Source organism: Lepisma saccharinum, chromosome 2 (assembly GCF_977018435.1).
Source record: "Lepisma saccharinum chromosome 2, izLepSacc3.1, whole genome shotgun sequence".
NCBI lineage: Eukaryota > Metazoa > Arthropoda > Insecta > Zygentoma > Lepismatidae > Lepisma > Lepisma saccharinum.
Genome location: NC_139230.1, coordinates 165140806 through 165161800, shown reverse-complemented (window position 1 = coordinate 165161800; position 20995 = coordinate 165140806). Strand labels below are relative to the sequence as shown.

The window sequence follows — 20995 nt, the reverse complement described above, 5'->3', positions numbered from 1 at the left end:
GCTCGTTGTTTTAGTTCATGATATTCTTTCCATTTCTTCGATGTTATTGTAAGTGGTAATCTCTTAGATCTTTTGTTGGCTGTTCATGTTTTTTGTCATTTACTTTAGGCTGATGTAAGTGAGTAGCCCACTCTTCCTTGGGAGTTTTTGGTTGTTGGCACTCAACCACAGGAGATGATTCTTTCCTCTTAATGTCAGTGACCCAAGAACTGGCCTGCATTAGGTGTACAAGGTTAGATGATTTTTTGGAGACTGAGGTATTGATGTTAATATCAGTGTTGAAATTTCAGCTTGACTTCTTTGAAGTTCACTTCCTTCATGTAGCAATGAGCAGGACATATCAGTATTTCCTTCCTCATCAAAATGAAAACCACAAGGTTCATTTCCAGAAGCTTTCTCTTTGATTTTTTTTCCAATGATCAAAAAGAGGTAGTTGGTTATATGTCAGTGTTGCAGATGATTGGAAGGCATTAACAATTTCATCTGGATCTTCCTTTATTTTCTGACTGCAGTGGTCATTTACTAGAGATGATGTCAAATTGGTATCTAGTGCATGACCTCCCCATCTGCTTTCTTTGCAGTGAAATGCACAACAGAGAATGTGTGATTTTTGAATACCCCATTATTCTGATTTCATCATGTAACCATTACATAAGCACAAATTTCACACATCTTGAATGTTTCTTGTACACATGATTACAATGTAGTAATCCTAATACCAGATCCTTTGTCTCATCTGCTGAACTCAAACAAGTGTGCTCTTGAACTCCCTACCTTGTGACCTGGACAAACCAATCACAACCTATATAAGAGAATATGGATTGTAGATGAATGCAAGCGCATTTTTTATTGGCTCAGTTTGTTCCAAGCAATATTTTGCTTTGTAGTATTTGGGAATGGTCATTCACTGGAGATGGACATATACTGGTGCACTCACCCTATACAATGTCATAGGTACAAAAAGAATTATATTCATCATGCATTTTATGGCTTTCAGGAATGCAATTTGTGTGCTTGTTTTCAATTATTAGGTAACGTGAAATTGAAGTAGTTGAAATATTTCAAATCGTTTGTCCAGCACAAATGCTTTAGCAACAACTTATCCCCTTTTTGCATAATTTACGAGGATAATAACATATTTGATACTACTACTACTCTTACTACTACTATTAATAATAAAAATAATGTTGTTATTATTATTGGCACATTTATCCTGGTACTTCTTCCCCCCAGACCAAAATTCGTGATTGTTCCTCTGCTAAAACATGCATGCATATTTCATGCTTTCTTTATTTTCAACATCGCACCCCCCCCCCCCCGCTTATTTTTATGGACATATGCAGACATTTATATAAACATTGCAAAACGAGCACTAACCTGTGTTATAATTCATCATCTGTAATTCATCCACGTTCTGCATACACAAATAATTACGCTTTAGAAACAATGTTAAGAGCCACAGATAATAAAACACTTTAATCATAGTTTTGACCAGTAACGTCCTGCTTAAGTTTATATCCTTGAAAGAGTTTTGTGTCGATGGGGATCGTTTGGAGGTTTCGAATGTTCAACAATGTATCAAGATTACGCTGCAAACGAACCCATTAAAAGTCAATGGTTTTCGTGAGCTTCCTTGCAATCCTAAATCTCCGAGCTCGAGTTTTTTGTTCCTTCGCGACTAGATGAAGATCGAGCTGTGAATACCTAGGTATACTGGCGAGCAGATGTAAACCAAGAACGTGTTAATTTCGTACTGTGCGCAAGAGTGTTATTCTTGGTTACTTGCCATTACTTGTTTGTGTTATTGCAGTGTGTATGTGTGTTGTGTCCGTGAGACAATTTGAATGCGAGCCGCAAGGTTCACGTTACGAGGGTGGGGGGAGGGCCTCCCCGATGGCGCAGTGGTAGCGTCGTCGCCTTGTAGTCAAGGGGTCCCGGGTTCGATACCCGGTGGAGGCACATGGCACAGTGGTTCGGATCCCACTTTAAACCGTAGGTCCAGTCCCGATTAGCCTTACTGTGCATAAAGTGGACTTAAAACACCAACTCAAACCAAACCAAACGAGGGGGGGGGGGCTGATAAGTTCTCGGCCCGACCCAGAAGGACTTTAGCTACAGGCACGAAAGTTTCAGGCTATTCAACGTATTCTCCCCGAAGGTCTACACACTTGGCACTTTGTTGCTCCAACTTCTCTAACCCCTCCGAAAAAAAAAAAGATTTCTCCTGGTCTGCAAAAAACTGTTCGGCAGGTGCTATAACTTTTTTATCACTTCTAAATTTCTGTCCTTTCAGAACTTTTTTCAGTCTAGGGAAGAGATAATAATCAGAGAGTGCAAGGTCTGGTGAGTAAGGTGGGTGGTCAATGCACTGAAACCCTAGGTCATTCAGAAAATCCATTGTTCTTCCAGAGCCTTTTGAACGGGAGCATTGTCCTGCAGAAACAACACACTTCTTCTCAATTTTCCCCGGCGCTTTTCTTTAATAGCATCCTTTAACTTAGCCAGAATACTGAAGTAATACTCTGATGTTATGGTTTGTCCCTTTGGAAGGTAGTCTGATAAAAAAAAAATCCTCATTCCAGAATATTGAGGCAAGCAGACCTGCAGACCTCTGTGCTTTGAATTTCTTTGGCCTGGGAGATCCTGAGTGGCGCCTCTCGCATGATTGCTGTTTGGTCTCAGGATCAAAGTAGTGGGACCAACTTTCATTCTGGATAACAAGCCGATTCAAAATATCATTCTTAGAGTTCGCAAAATACCGCAAAATCACCTGAGAAGGCACCCATTTTGCGGAAAGCTTGTGCATGTCCAACTGATCATGGATTATTGACCAGATACGTTCTTTGGACATGTGCAAGGTATCAGCTATCGTTTGAAGTCAAATTCGTCTGTTACTCAAAATCAGGTCATGAACCTCATCCACTTTTTCCAGAGTTGACATGACACTGGCCTCCCACACCTTTCACCATCTTCTGTGGAAAAATCATCACGCTTAAAGTTTGAGCACCATTTCTTCACAGTGGAGTGTGAAGGGCAATGTACACACAATGTGTCTAGCATGCAACCATGGATTTCCTTCGGCGACTTCTGTTGCAGGAAGAAGAACTTCATGACACCTCGCAACTCCTCCTTGGTAAATTCCACATTTGGCTGCACCATGCTTCAATCAATGGCCTGTAAAGGAAAAACCGTTAATGATACGATCATCCCAGCTGGCACTTAAACTTCCAAAAGATCAATGGTTCAAATGCAATGCATGATTTCAGGATGACATGTGTGGAAGAGGGTCAGGCCGAGAACTTATCAGCCCCCCCCCCCCCTCGTAGAACAAAGAATTTTTATGTATGACACTTACGTGAAAACAGACTCGTGTCGAGACGTGTGTAGGCAATTTGTACAGAAATTCCCAGGCGTTTCACCTCCACATAGAGGTACAGTTAGACATCTTGTCCTTAAATTACGAGAAACTGGATCGTTAAATTGTAAAACACCTAAGCAAAAACGACGGATTCTAACCGAAGCAAAACTCGATGAAATTGGTGCAGCATTAGAACAGTTCTCCAAACAAACCTCTATGCCATGTTTCACAGGAGATGGGCATGTCAAAATCATCAGCACATACAACCACTAAGCTACTAATATTGAAACCGTACAGAGTTTCTATAGTGCAAGAATTTCGAGTAAATTTCTGTAATTGGGTTTTGCAGAATATTGTAGATGGTATTGTTGATCCACAGTTAATATTTTTTTCGGATGAGGCATGGTTTCACTTGCATGGTCATGTTTGTTCACAGAACAATAGATACTGAAACACTGAAAATCCCCGAATAATACACGAAGTTCCGTTACATGATGCAAAAATTGGTGTGTGGTGTGCTGTAAGTGCAAAAAGAATAATATGGCCTATATTTTTTGAAGACACAATAAATTCAGAGAGGTACAGCACACAAATACTCGCGCCATTTTTTCAGTTATCAGATAATGAGAGACAATATGGGTATTTTCAACAAGATTTGGCCACAGCCCATACCGCCACTGATTCTTTGGATGCTATAAGGGAGGTGTTTGATGACAGAATAATTTCTAGAGGTTTATGGCCTTCACGATCGCCAGATCTTACCGTATGTGACTATTATTTGTGGGGAACCTTAAAAAATAGAGTCTACCGAAATAACCCTCATAGCATCGACGAACTAAAAGACAATATAAGGGCAGAACTTGGAAGAATTACGGAAGAAGAACTTTTGCGTTTGTATCAAAATTTCATCAAACGATGCCGTGAATGTAGGTGAACATCACTTTGAACAACTCTTATAACACAGGTTAGTGCTCATTTAGCAATATTTATATAAATGTCTGCATGTGTCCATAAAAATAAGCGGGCATTACAGGCCACAAATGTCGGCATCTCCGTCAGCGCCGCCCACCACGCTTCTCCCGATCTCTTGGCTGAAGATCAAAATGAACGCACGGTATAAGGAGTATAAGTTTTTTTTTAAAATCCATTGTTTAACAATATTCTGTAGTTCTTTAAATTTCTCATAGTGATAACCAATGTGTGTAGCGTTATTTTCCCCGTGTCACTGTTATGCTATTAACATTACTTGATACTAAATCTAACATTCATTCATTGTCATCTTTTACGTCATTGAAGCTAATTAGTTGGTGGAGTAACATGAAATGATTCAGTTCTACACAACTTTTATTTTGGAATAAGAAATTGTTATGTTCCCCTGTTCTCTGTGAGAAATTACAATCTCCTGCACATCAGCACATCATAAGATGGTTTGATGGAGGGAACTACATACAGATCAACTAGTATTCGGGGCTAAATAGATCACATTAGTATACCTATTTATTTTGTTAATTTTTACTAACAAGTGATTTATCAGAGTTAATTACTGTCATTTCTCTTTTGAGAGCTCTAATCATCCTATTCATAGCCAAGGGTGCTGCTCCTCCCAAGCCTTCGTCAGAAAATTCTGCATTATGGTCCAACCAGAACAAAATATGTCTATCGCAATTATCATAATATTCAATCAGAACTTAGGCTCTCTTGTGTTCATGGAAGGAAGATAATCTAACCTATGGTTTTGGATGTAGTTGCATTGCATACTGTGCAGTTTAATAATAACAATAAAAATGTTAATGAACAAAGAAAGTGAGCAAAGTTTAGTCACAATTCCCATCTGAATGTACTGTCACAGACACAGTCAACCACAATGCTTTAACTCTTAGTGGAAAAGTTGTAATCAGTACATTTCTTGATATCCAGCCAGTTGAATATGCCTTGAAATTTATTACTGTGCTTTACTATTGTGGCATTTTATAATTTTCCTTTTGTAATAAGTTTTAAACTGGTATATTTTGAAAACCAACCAAGATAACAAACAAAGCACATGATGTAGCCAAATTACAACACTGTTATCATCTCAGAAAGAACCTCTTGGAAGGGTTGGGGTAAATCACCACTTTTGTGACCATGATAAGCAGCAAATGTAGAGGTTTTAAGCTGAAATTATGTAGCAACTTGATACATTTGGTGATTCATTTGGTTTATCATTTGAATGAAATCACTCCAAACATTTCAAGATGGCAGACAAAAAAGAATTACTTTTCATGTGTTGAGGTAGTTCTAAATTCTGATGGTACTTTCAAATCTTTGGATATTGAGGAAAGAGAGTCTAGGCAATTTTAAAAATAATTAAATAAAAATAACTTTGAATAATGATGCATGGCTGAGGGGGGTGGGGGTCAACAATGTTCTGACCATGACTGCCATAAAATGTTAACAAACCCTCTGTATGTGTCCCACTTTCATTGGGTGGGAATACTTTGGATACTGGAGTTTCAGGTCATCTTTGACTGAGTAGAGTATGGCTTTGGTCTTGGGTGGTGGTATATGAATGGTTTTTACCCTGTGCCTGGCAAGAATTCTGCTTAATTTCTCGGAGGCCTGTCCAACAAATGATATAATTGTTGCAATGGGACCTTCTACAAGCAGATGTCTTTTGCTATAACTGTATATGTACTATTATATGGATAGAGATTTGAATTCTAATTCTGTGCATGCATGTGCTTTATTGTGTATCATTTTCCTTAAATTTTTGATTGTACAGAATAATGTATGTCATTGAACAAGATTTTATAATGGATTTTTTTCTATTAGCAGCCTGATAAACCAACCCTTCATTACGCAGTTGGAGGTGTGTTAGGTGAAGGGAATTTTTGTCCCTCATTGGAACATGTAACTCTTTTGGAAAGCAAAGGTTACAGCATTGTCCGTCTTCCAAAAGTGAAACATGGGTTATACACCACCTATCCTTATAAAAATAAATGGTCTGTTGTGTTTGCAGTGAGCAGAGTTTATCCAAAATTATCATCGTACATGGCCGTAAGTACATAATCCTACATATGTATGTATATATTTTAGAATACTTATCTGAAATATAAGATGATGATAGAATTATAGGATTCTGTGAATTCAAGTGACAAAGTTATGTTTTTATTCAGTAGATCTTCACTAAGAGGTAATTTATTTAAAGGGTAATTGATAGTGCACCACACATTTCTGATTTCGCTCATAGTGGAAGAAATGTGATTGGTCTTATGCTTTGGTTTTCTTTACCTTCCTCCCACTCCAGGGACTCAGGATGAGAGGCTGAGAGAAACCCAAGGCTACTTTTGTAGGGACATAAATGAAAAACTTTCCACCCAAGGTTACCTACGCTTGGATCAAATCCATGTTGACTGTGTGGCAGTCAGATACCCTACCAGTTGACTACCACAACTCCTTTTGTCTGATGTACTCTCAGATTTTTGTGATTGTACTTTTATTTAATTTGAATCTACAGGGTGTGGTCAAAAGTCTGGACCGGGCTAAATATCTCATAAACCGGGTTTGTGTGTGAAATGATGTCAGTTGGTATCAATGTTAGTGGGAGGGGGAAACGTTATGACGTGGTTATGGTGGTGGCCATCTTGGATTCAACTTTCTTATTTCAAATGTCAACATGGTCGTGTGACATATCAAAAAACATTAGCTTTTCAAGAGGAATCGAATGGCGAAGTTAGTTTTTCAGTAACATCAACAGTGTTGAAGTTATTCGCGAATTTAGAGTATAATGTGTTAGATTTTGGTTATGTGCAATGTGGTTCTGGGGGCGGTCACGAATTGAAGGACAAGATAAAGAGAAGGTAAAAAAAAACCACCAATACGTAAAAGAAACTCTGTAATGATAAGAGAGAAGCACCACATTAGGATATTACCAGTCACAGGACATGTTCCACATGTCCGCCGTTCTCTTGTATGCACATTCGTAAACGTGCAACCCAATTTTCGTGTACCTTACGAAGCACAGCAGGTGTTATTTGTTCACAGGCCTCAATTATTCTCATTTTTAGGTGGGCAACGTTGGTTAATTTTGCATTGATACACAAGTGGCCGGGGTGGCTCAGTCGGTAACGTGTCTGACTACCATGCTCAAGGTCCCGGGTTCGATCCCCGGCCGGTTCAAATCCGGGAACTTTTCTAACGGTGGAAGCGGCCCCGGCGCCTACCCAGCGTCGAATAACATGGGTACCTGGGGGAAACCCTGGGGGGTAAAGGCGGTCAGGGGCGTGATGCTGATCACATCACCCCCACTCACGACCGGATCAAGAAAGTGTGGGGCGTTACCCCCACACCCCCTATACGCCTTCCTGGCATGGTGCTATGCACAGGGGAACACTTTACCTTTATCACAATAGCTTTAAGGTGCCCCCAAAGATAGAAATCTAAAGGTGTCAAGTCGGGAGACCATGCAGGCCAATCAACTGGTCCACACCGACCTATCCAGCTACCGGGAAACTGTTCATTGAGCCACCTTACAACATCACGACCATAATGTGGAGGTGCGCCATCCTGTTGCCAATATGGAGGAAATGTCCCTTCTTAATTTAACAAAAGTGGCATAACAGTGCTTTCCAGCATATCTTCATACTTTGCAGCATCCAGGTTTCCATCGATGAAGATAGGTCCAATAAGTTTCTCACCCCATATACCACACCACACCATAACCTTACCACCACCTTGCATTTTGGTTGCATCTATCCAATTGGGATTTGTGTCTGCCCAGTACCAAACATTTTGCTTGTTCACTTCGCCTGTGACGTAGAAATTTGCCTCATCACTGAAAACAATGTTATGAGGGAACAATGGGTCACGTGCAATCTGGGCCAATGCCCACTCACAAAACTCACTTCGTCTATCAGGGTCATCCTCTGACAATTTCTGTTTCAGCTGTAATTTGTAAGGGTGCCACTTTTCCCTTTTCAGGATTCTTTGAACACTTTTGACACTAACATTATGTTCACGTGATAGACGTCTCACACTCTTTGTCGGACTCTTCACCAATACTCCCAATACGGCTGCTGATGTGTCTGGATCAGTCGCAGTTCGTGGTCATCCTGATCAAGGTAAATCGTCCACATTTCCCGTTGCACGAAATTTGCGGATTAGTTTTTGCACAGCGCTGTCCGTCACGGGTTCGCGATTAGGATGCTGCTCGTTGAAGTCAGCTGCTATTACTGCTGAACTGCGTCCTCCAGCGGAAAGGATGATTTCAATTTTCTCCTCACGAGTTAACATGTTATGGTCCTACTTGTGAAAAAAAATGAAACACAGTCAGTTTTTGTGTCATACAACGCTTCACATATCATACAAATGACATACAAAATCTAACACATTATACCCTAAATTCGCGAATAACTTCAACTTCGCCATTCGATTCCTCTTGAAAAGCTAATGTTTTTTGATATGTCACACGACCATGTTGCCATTTGAAACAAGAAAGTTGAATCCAAGATGGCGGACGACCACCATGACCACGTCATAACGTTTCCCCCTCCCACTAACATTGATACCAACTGGCATCTGATCACACACAAACCCGGTTTATGAGATATTTAGCCCGGTCCAGACTTTTGACCACACCCTGTAGTATTAACAGTACAAAACATAAATCCTAGAGAAGGGCAGTTGTTCACATATTAAATTCATATTAGTAAAATACATTTGGTTGTGTATAGTTACAGTTACAACTTTATTATGTTTCGTGTATCAGTCCATGTAGAACAATACAAGATGTTTGGATGATATGAATCCAAAACTAAAAATTGTACACTATAAAAATGGATTTACTGCTGAGTTTTTAAAAATACTTCATTTTCTTCTTGTAGTTGTTTAGCATAACTTTTTCAGTCACTTTAATGTGCAATCCATGCAATATTTAACATATACCCATGTGTATTGCATATTAATAATAATTTCACCTTTGCCGGACAAGCAGTAGCTATGTTTATCACCTTCGTGTGACAGTAATTAATGCATAATTTCTTGAAAACTGTACATATTTCAGTTCTACATCGTATCTAAATATATCAGTTTGGCAATTATGCGGAGAGTTCATGTTTCATGTTCATGTTTCATTTTCTGCATAGTTTTCATTCGTCAGGCATGACAAAGCCACTAGACAGGTGGCGAAATTGATGGAAACCGAAACTACACAGAAAAATTAAACTTGAACTTAATTTGGGTGAATTATTTCAGTTCTGTGTTTTTGTGTTCATTTGTTTACATATCAGGGTATGACATACTCGAATCACAAAACAATATACCCATTGTTACTATTATTAAGAAACAGAGTTTGAAAATGTCGAATTTTTCCCCTGTGAGTAGTATGGTTGATTGATTGATTTATTTGGTGTTTTAAGCCTACTTTATGCACAGTAAGGCTGATTGGAATTGGACCTACAGTTTAAAGTGGGATCCGAACCACCATGTGGCTCCACCGGGTATCGAACCTGGGACCCCTATGTGAGTAGTATGGGACAGATGTTTTAAATGGTCTATTTACTCTTCAACCACTGCTTTTTGCTGATATATTTTACTCTTACATGTAATAATGGAAACAAAAGAACATGTTCACAACTTGTGATAGATAGAGGTCCAGTGAAAAATGTCCAATTTTAAAAATATCCTGAAAATTATGATTTTCTAAAATTTTGCATATTTTCCTTTATTTTTTCTTTTCTCTAAAATTGTGGGATGGATCCTCAAAGAGTGGTCTTTTGTTGTGCTTCTCTGCAAATCTGGTCCATCTAGCATCCATAACTTTGCATGGTTGTAGGAATGTACCACTGCCACATACATAATGTGAGTTTAACTGTAACATAGTGCCATCTCTTTGACTTTATTTCAAACATCCAGAAAGCAGTGATGAGTACATTAAACACCATTGCAAAAGGCTTCTACAGAGGCATCCAGAAGTTTTATGCCCATTCAAATGAATGTGTACAAAGGATGCATTTCGAAGGCTAAACAATAAAAGTGTAGTGTCTGTGGTGCTAGTGCTTTTTATAATGCCAGTCCTAAAACTTACTAGGTGTGCTGTGTAAATAGCATAAGCTAATTACATATAACAAAATTAAAATAATATACCGTGCGTCCATTTCGATCTGCAGCCGAGAGATCGGGAGAAGCGTGGCGGGCGGCGCTGACGGAGATGCCGACATTTGCAGCCTGTAATGCCCGCTTATTTTTATAGACATATGCAGACATTTATATAAATATTGCAAAACGAGCACTAACCTGTGTTATAACACGCAAAAGTTCTTCTGTAATTCATTTAAGTTCTGCTCTTATATACACAAATAAATACACTATAGAAACGATGTTAAGAGCCACAGATAATAAAGCATTTTAATCATAGTTTTGACCAGTAACGTCCTGTTTAAGTTTATATCCTTGAAAGAGTTTTGTGGCCATGGGAATCGTTTGGAGGTTTCGAATGTGCAACACTGTATCAGGATTACACTGCAGACGAAACCGATAAAAGTGAATGGTTTTCGTGAGCTTCCTTGCAATCCGAAATATCCGAGCTCGAGTTTTTTGTTCCTTCGCGACTAGATGAAGACAGAGTTGTAAATATAGTGGCGAGCAATGTAAACCAAGAGCGTGTTAATTTCGTACTGTGCGCAAGAGTGTTATTCTTGGTTACTTGCAGTTACTTGTTTGTGTTATTGTAGTGTGTATGTGTGACGTGTCAGTGAGACGATTGGAATGCCAGCCGCAAGATTCACGTTAGAACAAAGAATTTTTATGTATGACACATATGTGAAAACAAACTCGTGTCGAGACGTGTGTAGGTAATTTGTACAGAAATTCCCATGCGTTTCAACTCCACACAGAGATACAGTTAGACATCTTGTCCTTAAATTACGAGAAACTGTATCGTTAAATTTTAAAACACCTAAGCAAAAATGACGGATTCTAACCGAAGCAAAACTCGATGATATTGGTGCAGCGTTAGAACGTTCTCCAAACAAACCTCTACGCCGTGTTTCACAAGAGGTGGGCATGTCAAAATCATTGGCACATACAGTCACTAAGCTACTAAAATTAAAACCATACTCTTATAACACAGGTTAGTGCTCGTTTTGCAATATTTGTATAAATGTCTGCATATGTCCATAAAAATAAGCGGGCATTTCAGGCCGCAAATGTCGGCATCTCCGTCAGCGCCGCCCGCCACGCTTCTCCCGATCTCTCGGCTGCAGATCGAAATGGACGCACGGTATATGGTAAATGCTTATATTATTTTTCAATTATGCATATCAAATGCCACTCTTATCTCCTTCCCTGTGGCGATTTTGAAGGGAAGTGCTTCCAAAAAGAAATTATCTCTAAATAGATGCAACCGCAAATTTATTTCATCATTATATCATTATTAAAAATAACTATAAAAGGACTTGCCACATAATGAAGCTAACGAGAGCAATCTATTTATAGACTCTGTTGAAAATTGTAGAATGCAGGAAAACACTCATTACAAAATATATATATACACACACACACATTCAAGTTACATGAAGGTTTGTGGAATGCATTACTTACATAACTCGGGGTTGGGTGAGGGGTTACTATATACAACAACTATTAATTTGGAAATACTGTTTATATATAGATTCTGCAAAAACGGACCACTTTTAGAGAGTCTATATATAGATAGATCTGCCACAGGTAATGGTTTACTTAGTTAGTTACACAGTCGTGGACACTTCTGGGTTGTGCCGGCCTCTGTGGCAGAGTGGTTAGCACATCGCGCTGCAACGCCAGGGGTTTCATGTTCGAATCCTGGCTTGGGCATGGATGTTTGTGATGTATATTCATCGATTTCATCATATCATCACTCATCCCCATCTTCGCAAATTAGCCAAAAGTGGCACAAGAAGCGAAGTGAAATAAAATGAAATCAAACTTCTGGGTTGTAACAGCTCCATTGACTTTCAATGGGATCATTACAACACAGAGGTATGTGTGACATGTGACTTAATTAGTTTTTGTGAATTTGATAGTATTATTTTTTTTTAATTGTTTTTGTTTTAAGTCTGTAAACTCAAAACGTGTACATGCTGCATTTTAGATGCACACAACACTATAATCTAAACTTAATGTGGTTTGACTTTATTATAATTATTTTTCAGAAACATAATCTCTGTGCTCATCCCATGATTGAGATATATCGAGAGAAAGACATATTATTCTTTGCGCCACTGTCAAGGCAAGATGAATTCTATCCACCTGAAATGTTGGAACATGATAGTGACAGTGGCTCTGACTGGTCAGACTCAAGTGATACATATGTCACCTGCTACAATGACGGGCAGATCGACTCGCATGGTAAGTACCTTGGAGGTGATATTGGGTCAGATTATTCTGATTCATGTGACAGCTATGTGACCTGTTGTAGCAATAGGCATAGTCACTCAACAGATAATAGAGATCAGTTATTTTATTTCATTTTGGTCATTTAAGTGTTAATGAGAGCTAATTAAATTATTTAGTTTGTCATTACTTTATTTACCATCTTTCTGTGTAACATTTTTTTTAAAATTGTGATTGCAGTGGAGAATATATTCCATGAGCTCACCACCAGGAAGTAGAAGATGCAAAGAAATTTACTGTGTATTGAGAAATTTGGTTTTTATGTGTCTTTTGATGCAATAAGAATGCTACTATAATTATATTATATTTTGATAAGTATATTGTTCTCCAGATTTTCATTATCATTTTTCAAGACAGTCCTTAAGTCTCTTTCTCTACTGTGGCATCTCTTGCATTTTCCATTATAGCCTGTCAACGACAACTAAAGTTCAAAATAAAAGTCTAGTAATTTCAAGGAATTTTTATATGTTGTAAACAGTTTGATTAAAAATTCTCCAAAGTACCATTAAAAGAGTTTATTATACTTCACCTAATTAATTTTACATCAGTCTTAAGTTGTAATCAGCAGCAAGCTCAGGCCTCCTTTACCCCACAGAATTGCCTCCAACTACCCATTTATTAGAGGATGGATGAACCTCAAGTTGCTTAATCCAGGGACATTGCTGGAAAAATTTCCATGCAATCTCCCACCCCAGGAATCAAACACAGGTCTCCTGTATGTCAGTCAGACACCCACTGACTGGATCATCACCACTCTATAATTGCTCATTTGTTATCCTAAAATATTATAAATGTGAGTCAGTAAATACGCTACAAATTGCTACCAAATAAAAAATTGACAGATCAAACTTGAAAACCATTTATTAATCCACAACATAATCCCCTGTATTAATCTCTGCCCTAATACTGGCTGTATATAAGCCCCTAGTCAGCCAAATTATCTCCTCATGTTCAATCTTTTCATTATCTCATCTCATCAAACAATTCTACATCATGCTGTAGGCTAACCTACAAGAATGCTCTTACTGTTTACTTTTACTCACCTTCCAGCTTGAATAATTCCTACCACATTCCACGCCTTTGCTTCCAATCCAATCTCAACAATACAGCTTTTCCATTGTTCATAATTAATCCTGGAGCTTTCTTTAGGGAATTAACCATCTCAGTTATGTACTGCTTGATGTGCACTTTCTCCTCACCATGCATATTGCTATTCAGTTGTACACTCTTTGAGCACTATGCAACATGTGCTACCAAACCTATTATCAAGCTGGATTCGACTGCTCTATATTGACACCATTCAAAACTGCTATCTTAATTAGCTATCTCATAGCTATTGTGACCTATTTACTGATGTTGCCTTATAATTGAATGCAGCATACTAATGGAAGTGATTTTTGCATGTTGCTAATATACTAGGTATCTTTGACAAAAACAAAGTGGAGAAATAATTGTTGACTTTGCAAGATTCAGAACAAAAAAAAATTAAATATAATATGTATGGATAATTGGTAACTCTTCACACAAAAATAATTTCCAAAAACTGGTAGTTAGCATTATATAGAAATGATAGAGTGGGAAAACGTGGTGGTGAAATAATTGCATATGTTCATAATGATCTGAACATCAAGATCTTATCAATGTCTCCTTCGCAATATATGACACAAACTGAATACATCATTTTAGAGATGTGACAAAATATTTTATCATCAATAGTATATCAACCACCCGACTGTAATTTTAAGAATGACTTCATTCAATTTCATCCACAATATGATAATGTTTTGCTCATGAGGGATATGAATTATAATTTGCTCACAGATAAAGCAGATAGAAATAAATTTTGTGACCTTATGACAACTTCCAAATTGAAATTTTTGCCATTTAATTCAACTTACCATAGTGAAAATACAAAACCATGACTTGACTTTACTTTATCAAATAATGAAAAATGTGTACAAACTCATGGCAGGTTAGTGCTCCTGGCATATTACCCAGACATGATATTCTTTTTACTCCTTGAAGGTGCTGAAATATCACCCAAAAATAATATGTAGAGATTTTTAAAACTTGAGTGAAGTGGATCTATCAAATGAGGCAACCTTGTTGTCTTTTCATGAAATACTAGATTTGCCATCTGTATATTGAAAGATAAGACTTTTGATTTTGAATTCCTTGATACTAAAATTTTATAATAAAATTGCACCTATAAATAAGAGGATGGTTGAAAATCCCCCATCCCCTTGGATGATATTTGATAGATTAAAGCTTATGTCACTTCCGGATATGCAACATACAAAATATAAACGGGGGCTAAGGAAATCCTCAGAAGCAACCGATTTAGCTTTCAAAGCCTATTAAAGGTTGCATAACCATTGCACACAAGAAGTTCTGAAAGCTAAGTTAATTCCGTACTAAAGGCAATTTTGTGGTAATTTTTCGATAACAGATGGCAGCACCGTTTGCCATGGCAACCGAGGGCCATGTTGCCAGATCTCCACATAAATATAACCAAGGTAGATACATACAGGTAGGTCGATTAGGGTACTCAATGTGAGATGACGCCATATTGGTTAGAGGTGAGTTAGTGAATTTAAAAAAAAACCAGTAAATCAGGGAAATTGATAATCATGAAATTTTAGTTATATGTTGTTCTTACAGAAATAAGCAATATATCATCAGTGGAAGGTAGTAATAGTCGAAAAATTAATATAAAATCTGTTGTTTTATATTAAGTATTTGTTTTAATATTCAGAACGCAGAGAAGAAAATACAATAATAAGTGTAGTTAATTCAAACACGAAACTGACCATGTAAGGACAGTAATTGAAATAATTTAAAACATTTTGTGAATTCGTTTGAAGCAAATGCTGCGTTGACTCATGGGGCACTCAGGGGGCCAGAGCCCCCCAGAAAGTTTTCGGTTTACACTAGATAAAATGAGGCTTCTTGGTTTCTTGTGTGTGTGAAATAAAATAATGTGATGAAAATTTAAGGAGAGAAATAATTATCAATTCAAGGTAAATTTTTCTACAACCCTGTAATTGATAATAGCATGTGTCCAAGGTGGGGATAAGGGGGGTCGACCCCCCATGAAATGTGTCAGTTTACAATAGATAAAGTAGGTTTTTGGCTTCTTGAATAATGTGACGATAATTTAAGGAGAGTAATATTTATCTAGTCAAGACAGAAAATGTTCTATAACCCTGTTATTGATAATAGCATGTATCCAAGATGGGGATCAGGGGCGGGGGTTCGAGCCCCTTCCAAGGGAAATCTTTCAGTTTACACTAGATAAAATTAGGTTTTTGGTTTCTTGAGAGATGCGACGATAATTTAAGGAGATAAATAATGATAAATAATTATCGGGGCAAGATAGTGAATGTTGCATAACCATATTATTGATAATAGCATGTATGCAAGGTGGAGTTCAGTGAGGGGTGTAGAGCTCCCCTCCCCCTGCTCAGGAAATATTTCAATTTACACTAGATAAATTAGGTTTTTGGTTTATTGAAAGATGCGACGATAATTTAACAAGAGAAATAATTATCGGGGCAAGATAGAGAATGTTCCATAACCATTTTATTGATAATAGCACGTATCCAAGGTGGAGATCAGGGGGTCGAGCCCCCTCAGGAAATCTATCAGTTTACACTGGATAAATTAGTTTTTTGGCTGCTTGAATAATGTGACGATAATTTAAGGAGAGTAATTATCGAGGCAAGACGGAGACTGTTCTAAAACCCTTTATTGACAATATTGCACGTAAACGTTTCTTGCACTTTCATTGTTGTTGTCGCAGCGAGAGCGATCATTGTGTAAAGATTTGTCATCATTTGGAAGCTCCACAACAAAGCGTGCCACGAGTACGACGATTCTTTGTATTATTTATTCTTTGGAAAGCGGGAAAGGAAACGTTCTTAAATAAGAGGTGGAGTCGAACTACTGGTAATATTAATGAAACGTTTTATCTGCGGAACATTCTAGAATATAATGAAGATGTAAATACCAGGCTTCAATTTCCCGGTTGATCAGTAAACAGAATCTGTTAGTAATTGGAAAATGAAGAGGACTAGTGAGACAATTTCCTGTAAACTGCCGAAGTCTACTTCTAGTTCATGTCCAAAGTTGAAGGTATGGACATCTGTGGAACTCTAGGAGACTCAGTGTAGTGCTAGCTCGGGTCATGAGCCGAAGAGATCGAAGGTCTAAAGTGAATATTTCAGGAGTACCGGATATTGGGGTGGTTTATTAAGACATAAATAAGTTGCACAGATCAACTGTAATTTTATTTGTGCCCGAGCCAAATTTTGTGTATGCAGTCCGAGACTTTTGTGGGATAAAAAGAACTTTTATTTAAGCCAACTGGCATTTTTGAAAGGGGGGGGGGGGCTGTTATGTATACTTTTTTCGGTAGTCAGTCCTCATTTTGCCATCTTTGTCTGCCTTTGACGTTCATTTTTATAGAAATATTGGGCCAAAGGAAGGTTACAACCCCCATCACGCCACTGGATATAAATAAGTGAGCATTTTATCATATTGGAAGTCGAAACATTAGATGTGTTGGGAACGGAAGGGTTTTCACTGTGCATTAATTGTTTCTCAATCCAGCTGTGTTCGAGAAGACTTCCTTTGTTTCATGCCAATATATGACAAGACTGCGGAAGCTGTAACAGACAATTTTGAACACTTGCGAGTGCTTAGGCATGAATATGAACAACGTGGTGGATTTCAGCTTTTATAAGAGCTGCATACATGGGAAGACAAGACACATTAGTGGTGTTCAGGCTCGAATCAGGGAGAACTATTCGAGAACTGTGTGCGTCCAGTTCGCAGCCCACAGTTTGAATCTCACATCGTCGAGTGGATTGTCCATCCATTGTGTAACAGCTTCGTGAAGAGACTTGCTTTCGTTCGCTTGCTCCAGCGAAGTTCTTTTCTTGTGTATGGAGCGACCGTTCAAAATATTCTTGGGTAGAACGCAACGCAACGCACCGTGCTTTCATTGTTGAAATGCCATTTGCAAGATATTATTTTCCGCACCGTGTATTAGTAAAGTGAAATTAAAGATAAAACACGTTTTCAATTTTTTCAATTATAAACATTGTTAAAAAATGCTTAAAAGTATTAATGTTAATTTTTCCGCAAGGCCGTAAATTTCAGTTTCTTAATGTATTTTTCTTGCAGAATTTCAATTGATACAAAAAAGTGTTCCATTTTCTCAGGATGATGATGAGACCAAATAATCTTTGCTTATTGTCAATTGTGAATATTCGTATGAAGAAGACCCTGTTAGAGGGTTACGTTACGTTTTTATGTATATTTTTTTTATACTATAAAAGCTTTCCTTCGTCAACATTTTAATGACATGGAAACAAGGCTTAACAGTGTTACAATGGAAATTAAAGCTCAAATTACTATACTTTAAGAAAATTATTTATTTGAAGACCTTGAATTGATGGTTTAAGTCATTTTTATGCACAGATAGACTAATCAGGACTGGACCTACAGTTTAAAGTGGGATCCGAACCACTGTGCAATGGGCCTCCACCATATATCGAACCTCTTGAGTAGCTAAAAGGCAACGACGTTACCACCACGCCTTTGGGGAGGCCTTTATTTGAAAACCGGGAATAAAGGTAAACGAGCAGCAGAGTGATTGTTTTTTCATTTCATTATACTTAAGTACAATTTTACACAAGTTGCCTCCGCACAGTGTCCATAGTCCTGTTTCACAGTTCTTCACGAATTATACTGGTTTGTTCTGCAGCTGTCTTTGCAAGTAACAGTAACATTTTCGAGTAACATTAACTGTAAACTACTTAATTTATGAAGTTAGTACCTGAAATTCAGTTATTTTTCCACCTAACTAGTAACTAAGTTCAAAGTTAGTTGTACACTCCTGTTCACATAAAGTGTCACTCTTTATAGGGTCGAACAGTTGAAGTATAAATTCACATGAACATTTTTCTTTCAATGTAACTTGATTCTCCTTCTTGTCCATCCTGCAAATCATTATGTGGTTCTCTCATAGATGCGTATGCTTCTTGCTGTCTTGAAATCATCATCCCATTCAGAAAGCAATAAATATCCTAAGATTTTGGGCAAATACCCTTCAAAATTGGAACTAGCAAAAATTTCAAGGAATGTGTGCTGTAACTTGACAGACAAGACAAACAAGTTATACCCATTATTTTGAGTTTCTCAAATATACCATTCCCAATTGCTGACTACTTGCAACCAGATATTAAGAAGTCTTGCAACATAATTTCTTGAGTATATTTTGGACTCTTGATATCTTGTAAACCATCACCATTCAACCATGTATCTGCAAATTGTGTACAGTTCAAACAATCCACACAGACGATTTTGATTCCATAGAAGCATATCAACAAACTTCCACGGTATTGGGTTGCCATTGTTAGTCAAATCTGTTGTCCTTTTTACAAATTTCAAGGTATTCTTAGAAGACACATCAAATAGATTCTCAAATGTTCATCTGCAAAAGGAGCAAATAAAAATATTGTTAATATGGTGTAGGAGACTATGAACATAACAAAGATGAAAAAAATCATTTTCATTACATTGTTACAACCACAGACAAGTTGAGTTAATAATAAAATGAAAACAACTTAGAGATGTTGTGTAAGTGGTGGTGAATGTAACTGATCTAAACTGCACCATAATGGTTAACGAAGTGGTCCTTTTATAACAGAATTATGAAAGGTTTGATTCACGGTATCAGCTCAGTGACTCAGATCTATCTTTACAGTGCATGTTAAATATGACCATAGGGTGCGCAGACCCTCTGATTAGGGGGGGGGGGGGCAAAAGCCTTGAAAGTTCAGTCGGGAAAGAAAAACTTCACTTTATGTTGCTGTTTTAGTTCTATTGCATTGATGGGTATATGTGTGTGTGTGTGTATGACATTATTTATATACATTACATAATCAATTCATCTGCCCCATAACAAACCAACAGCAAAAATGATATAAATTTTCTCTGAAATATCCGCGCTTCTTTTCCTCCAAACCAAGCTGTTACAGGAGCAACTGTCTGAAGTACTTAATTGTTCTTACACTGTCTCTGGTAATTTACAATGCACTACAGAAAATAAATTGCGAGCAAGAAAATTTCACGATCCAAATTTTTGCGACGTGAAAACAGTATTGATTTAATATGGCGCAAAAACATTCATGGGATGCCATGGCGTTCTCTTTTACAATTTTTCTCATTCAGATTCTTCAGCGTCCAGGACAACTCCCGCCGTCCCCTAGCTATGACTATGAATTTGACAAGACTGTAAGAAAAGCAGATATTGCGAGCGAACTGAGCAAGAAAATTTTACGAAATGTATTTTTGTTTGTATATAAAATTTGAAGTTGAGGGGGCAATTGCCCCTCTGTGCCACCCTACAGGTGCTCCTGCCATCTGGAAAAAATGTTGATAGAAAGACGTGAAATCTAATTCCATTTTGAGTATCCTATTGTCCTGCTACTCTTAATTTCTGTTAGTTTTACTTTCTCTTACTTCAATGTTTGCCCTCCTAGAATTGATTTCCGTCCAAGGTTGGGATATGGCAATGCCCCTCTGCCCCCTTGTGGTTGTGCCACTGTAACCCCTTCCCCGTAGGTGCTTTGAATTTTCATGGGCTTGAAATACTTCATTTTCTCCAATAATATCGTTTAATAAGTCATAAGATTCCTCTACACTAAATTTCTAGTTGAAAGTATAATAATGTAGGGGCATGGAACGTCTAAAAGGGGGGGCAAGGATTACACACCTCGCTCTTTGAAAATGAATATCAACCTAAAAGTATATATTTCACATGTATAATTTGATTTCAGTCATAGTAATTTACATTAATTATTATGTAATGGAGGGGCGCAAGTATGCGATAATTTGAAATTCAAGTGGTGTTTTAGGGGGGCAGCACTATTATCAAGTTACATGCCCCACGGAAAAATATCTTGCTTGTCCCTATGTGGGAAAAATCTGCGAATGTCCGTGAGCACCCCCCCCCCCCCCTTGCCCCACCATGCGCATGCCTATGAATATGACTTGGACTTCAGTAAGTTATTGAATCAAATATTCGTAACATAATCTGGACAAATTATGATTTCTCTGAAAATCGATCAATCTTACCCACAAATAAATGATTGGCCTTGCACTTGTAAAAGATGTGAACTTCTAATCTTTACTAATCTATACTAATTTGTAAATTCTCAG

At 37.7% G+C, this 20995-nt stretch overlaps 1 protein-coding gene across 2 annotated transcripts in view; it reads left to right on the top strand.

Moving 5' to 3' along the window:
- LOC145984558 (testis-expressed protein 264-like) overlaps positions 1 to 20995 on the top strand; it is a 64563-nt gene that overhangs the window by 16389 nt on the left and 27179 nt on the right. The window contains exons 2-3 of one of the 2 annotated variants that reach the window (XM_083118208.1): positions 6173 to 6394; positions 12526 to 12721. In XM_083118208.1, coding sequence (XP_082974334.1) covers positions 6173 to 6394; positions 12526 to 12721 — 418 coding nt within the window. Of the gene's footprint in view, positions 1 to 6169; positions 6395 to 12525; positions 12722 to 20995 lie in introns of both variants that reach the window. The other variant, XM_083118207.1, reaches the window with a different exon arrangement.